Here is a 5068-nt window from a genome sequence, read left to right as displayed (position 1 = left end):
ACCTTGCCGAGTACACGACCAACACGTCGCCCACCTTGGCTTACTTTGACGATATCATGTTCGATTTTCCATGAGAATAGATTTAAAACCGATCCTTGTGTGAGGTCGTTGTTGACGCGTCGCAGCCTGCTTCGTTGTTTTTGACCAGTATTGAGGTCTGTCTCTCTGGGCGCGGAGGGAAAATATCGCAGGCACATGAGCCGGTGATATTTTCCCTCGGTCAAATTCTTTCTTTACCACGAATTTTGTTGATGATTAATAGTTGTATGACTGAGATTACTGCAGGCTGTGTAGTAGGCTATTGGTTATACCATTAACTTCACTTAATAATCGCAATTGAAACACTTCCTTTTCGTTTTTGAAACATATTCGTGTAGATAACCACCCCTAGGTGTCACTACAGAGTAATAAACACTGCCATTAGCCTATGTTGCTAGGGCTCAGCAATATGCTGCAACACCATAGGTTATTAAACTTATTATTCTTCAGCTGTGGCTAATATGTAAGTGGTCAGTTTAAAAACACGCTGCGTGGGTATCTCGAAGAGCATAAAAGTACAATATCGTAACAGACCATCGTGTAATGTTAAAAAACTTTTGCAAAACATTGAAAGTGAATGTATGCAATACAAACAGTACCTATACTGTAATACTGTAGGGACTAAATTTAAGTGCATTGTCACTGCTGCTTTTTTAATGCAATAGAAATTGGAAAGTTAATCTATATGTATTATACTGCACAAGAAACAGAGATTATATTTAATATCTACAACGCATTGTCCTCTCGCTTTGTAGCTGGTTACCAGCAGAAATCATCATCACTGTAAACGAAAAATAAAATTTGTAAGACTTGTTGTAGATTTGACTAATTTTTTATTTCTAATCCAAATTTTATCCCGGTAGAAATGCGACTTAACTGTGTAGCCTACAAATTATAATCACCAATCTTTCCTTACAATACAATAATATACAGTATAACCTACATAACACGAATAATATTATATTTTCCTATAATAACTGAAACTCGCCAAAGCATTATTTTGAATCTTACCTTTCATCATAATCATCCCCAAGATGAAGTTCTGTTAAGTAATCGTTTAAATCGTCATAATGATTGTATGTGTCGTCATAATCGATACCAAAATCTTCATAATAATATGGAGAATCCACGTCACTTTCACTCGACCTATGGCAAACGGCTTTTAAATTTATTTTGCCAAATTTCTTAATGAAAGTTACTTCATCGAGGTAAGCTTATACGCAAAATGAATTTTATGCTTAATAGCGTTCTATCAAGGCGAGTGCTTTGTAAAGCTGACTTGATTTTGTTAGAAAAGAGTTTATACAAGAGTTCTTTGTTACTATGCAAAGAGTGGAAAAAAATAGATAAAAATAGTAGGTATTTTCATCAGCTTCTTTCTCATATGGAACAAGAATTTAATTAATATCAATGATTACACGAGACAGAAACGCTATCGATCTTTATTTTTACTGATGAAGAAGCCGATTTAACTCACCAGTCTTCATCCGATGATGAAGACGCAGGAGACTCAGCAGACGCATGAGGAAGAGTAGGTCCAACTGCCAACCTCACGCACCTCCCATTGTTATCCGTTGTGAATCTTTCCTCCTGAAAGAACCGAACAGGAGCTTTTTTCACTTCAACAGTGTCCAGGAGTCCTCTTAACTCCAGCACTCTGTAGACGTACAGCCTCCGGTTGTCAAAGGAGTAATAAAATCCGTTCTTCTTCGTCACTTTGATCTTGGGCAAATCGTTCACCGACATTTCGCCTGAAGATATTTTCTCAACTGTTTCGTTAACTGACTTTCCGTCGCTGAAGTTGCTGTTTATCGTTTTATGCATGAACCTAATCTTCGACGGGCGAAGTTTAATCAGCACAAATACCATGTTGGAAATTTAAACGTATAGCTAAGAAACATACGTAAACTGTTTTTGCAAAGACTGGCTTTTCACAAGTACCCAAAACCCTAGTTTCCACTTGAGTGAAAACCGATCGAAACTTCACTCTCTGTTTGGGGAACTCTAAACTATTCGCTTTACGTTTACGTGACTGCAGAAAAGCCGAACAATAACATTGGTGTGTAACATTGTGATGTGCGAAGGAGTGTGTTTGGAAACCTTTGTAAAAAGTTATTGTCTCCCAAATAAGCTTTCGTAAGCGATTTATTTACGTAAAACTTTTTAAATTTATAATTCTTTAATCTGGTGGTCCATGGCCACCCATTCTAGCATGTATGACGTAGTTGATGAAAAATTAATATTGAAATGCGTCATTTATATCACTGTTATGTAGCTATCAGCAGACTTATATTTTGTTTGTAGAAGTTACATATGGAACAAAGAGCTTTGTCACATAAAGTTTTTCACCTTTTGAGATCAGGTTGAATCATTCTTTTAAAGAAATGTCTAAACAACGAAATGCAGAATTACAGAAAAATTAAAAACTTTTATTGCGTGAACATGGCCATGATGCGCATAAAGTTAAAATCTATTTCATTAAACCTGTTTTAACTTTTAAGGTTTACTGCTTCAATATAAAATCATTGAAAAAATCAACTACAAAGGTGCTTTCGAAACGTTAATTTGACATTTTCTAGCTTTTACTGGAACGCTCCAAGCAATTAAACCTTATTCGTTTTACAATATCAGCCCCTTTTTTCGTTTCAATGAGTTTACGTATAATGCAAATATGCTCCCTAGCCACGTTATTCAACTTGCCAAAAAGTGAGTCACGCTACCTGCTTGATCACCGAATGGAGCTATAGAGACAGAAACCGTTTTTTCCCGCGTTGATTGACTAGTCATGCGTGACGTAAAGCAGCAAATTGAATGGACTATTTACTGCATAAATTTGAAATGTTAGATAATTTGTAAAAAGTAATGTATTTTAGCGAACTATGTATACGTGCCATCATCAAAACTAGGATTTGAATGGTATGTCGAAGAATAAATGTTGCTGCCCTATGAAAACCCGGCTGCGGTTCTATAAGACGATAGTTATATTAATTGTTTAATTAACGATTAAACTTTGTGTAAATTGATATAATAAATTCCTTTATTGAAACCGAGCTGCCTGAAACCGAAATAAACCTCTTGTATAGTAAACGTTAATCAGGTGGCCAGGTCCAGGTTACCAGGTCCCAGTTGGGCCTCTACGCAAGTCAAAGGCAGTTTAAAAGACTCATAAAAGGACAAACTGAACAAAATCTTGATACGTGGAGGCCAGCGTGCTCCAGCCTGAACTGCAATCACGCCAGAATGTAAGAAACATTTGACATTGATTTTACGAACTCTGCGCCTCAAACTCATAACAGACGACTCAGTTCAATGCAGTTTTGTCTCAATACGTTCGACAAAATCTAAATCAAGAAATGACTCTGAGTAGCAACCACGTCATAATCAGTAGTGATTTAGTTTGACCCAGGTTATAGTTTTCGTTTCTTTCCCAGACATTTAATCATTCGGGTAATGAGTCAATGATAATTAATGAGTCAATGCAATGATTCGAACAGTGATTTGCAGGGGTTGCAAGTGGTTACCTAATATGATGATGAAGATGTAGTTTGATTGGGTGATCAACCTACATTAAAATGAGACACTTTTGATGGACTCAGTTGAAGTATCATTTCTAAACAAGATACCCCAACAAGAGGCCATGCAAGGAACGAGGGTGCAGATCGATTGCGGATATATGAGCTCAGAAATGGATAAGCTGAACTTAAGTGTATAGTCTGCAAACTACAAATAGCATAGACGGCAAAATAACTTTTCGAGAAACTTTAGATTCAACGAAAACGTTTTAGGCATGAGTGAGACAACTAAAAAACCATTGATCACAAACGTTGGCTTGCCTACTGTAAAAAAATTTAAAAAAAGCAAAAAAATGGCAAAAATTTTGCATAAAACGGGTCTTACTTTACTTACAGTATATCAAATGAGGGTCATTCCGTGCTTTTCGATGAATAACGAGTTTTAATATTTTGTATTTTTGACGAATTCGAAAAAGTGGTAACTAAACGTACAGAAGAAAGACTTCGTCATGTAACGTCAAAATTCGTTTAGTAAAAGATTTAACGAACAGTAAAACCATGTTTTATCTTGGTCAAAGATATAACTGGTAGCTACAGGCAGCGACATGAATTTTTTAGTCACTACAAGTTTGTTGCAACTTAATTAAAAAGAAATGTTTTTCCGGTACCTATTTAGAAATACAAACAACAATTTTCTTCCATTTCCACCATATTTTTCGATTTTCTTTGGATTGAATGCTGCCGCAAAAACCCGTAGTTTTATTTTACTAAATTCACCAAAATCTTGCTTCCACTACAACCTCAACATTTTTTGTTGTGGTCACTCGTTGTCATTTGCCGTTAACTTAGATTATTTTTGTTTCCAATTTTTACCAGTCTTACAAATCAACTATAGATACAGTAGATTAGACAGGACTGTAGACTAACTTTAGCTTTTAAATATTTCAAGTCCTCTGTAACTTCATACTTGCGATAAGTGACATAATTCAACGTTTTTACCTACTTAAATTCATCAGTTATAACGAACAGAGCATGAGATACCTACAGTTTACAAATTCGAAAAGCCAAACTTATGAACACCGAACGACTTTACCTAAATTCGTTATTAACCGGAAGAGCATGGAATGACGATATATTTAACCAGCACATAGTTTCAAACAAATGTCAACAAGTTGCTATTTCTAACTAATGCGTTGTAAAAAGTCACGTAGATTTTGTTTATCTTCTTCCTATACTCAGTTAAATGAACGTTTGGGTACATTGTTATATCAAGGCACACGCTAACTGTTCCAGGAAATATTAATATATTTTTGCATTTGTATGTCGCACTGTGATATAGTTAGTCGTATAATTGTATGCAGGCAAATTAACGTATCGAGAACAAAGGACAAATTAAAACGTGTAAACGTTTGTCACAGGTGCTGTATAATTTCATTTAAGAAGATTGTCTTATGTTTTCTGCTGATACCAAATCATGGAAAAGCCAAACTGTAAAGTTGCCTGCATACTTTTAGTGG

At 35.6% G+C, this 5068-nt stretch overlaps 1 protein-coding gene across 1 annotated transcript; it reads right to left on the bottom strand.

Moving 5' to 3' along the window:
- Positions 1–903: 903 nt before the first annotated feature.
- Positions 904–1962, bottom strand: LOC143462702 (uncharacterized). The gene is made up of 2 exons (XM_076960954.1): positions 1517–1962; positions 904–1185 (listed from the first exon to the last, which is right to left on the bottom strand). Exons 1-2 carry the CDS (start codon positions 1906–1908, stop codon positions 1047–1049), a joined length of 531 nt encoding a protein of 176 aa, XP_076817069.1. The 5' UTR covers positions 1909–1962; the 3' UTR covers positions 904–1046.
- Positions 1963–5068: the final 3106 nt, after the last annotated feature.

This window comes from Clavelina lepadiformis, chromosome 6 (genome assembly GCF_947623445.1).
Source record: "Clavelina lepadiformis chromosome 6, kaClaLepa1.1, whole genome shotgun sequence".
Classification (NCBI taxonomy): Eukaryota; Metazoa; Chordata; class Ascidiacea; order Aplousobranchia; family Clavelinidae; genus Clavelina; species Clavelina lepadiformis.
This window is presented reverse-complemented; position numbering and strand designations above follow the sequence as displayed.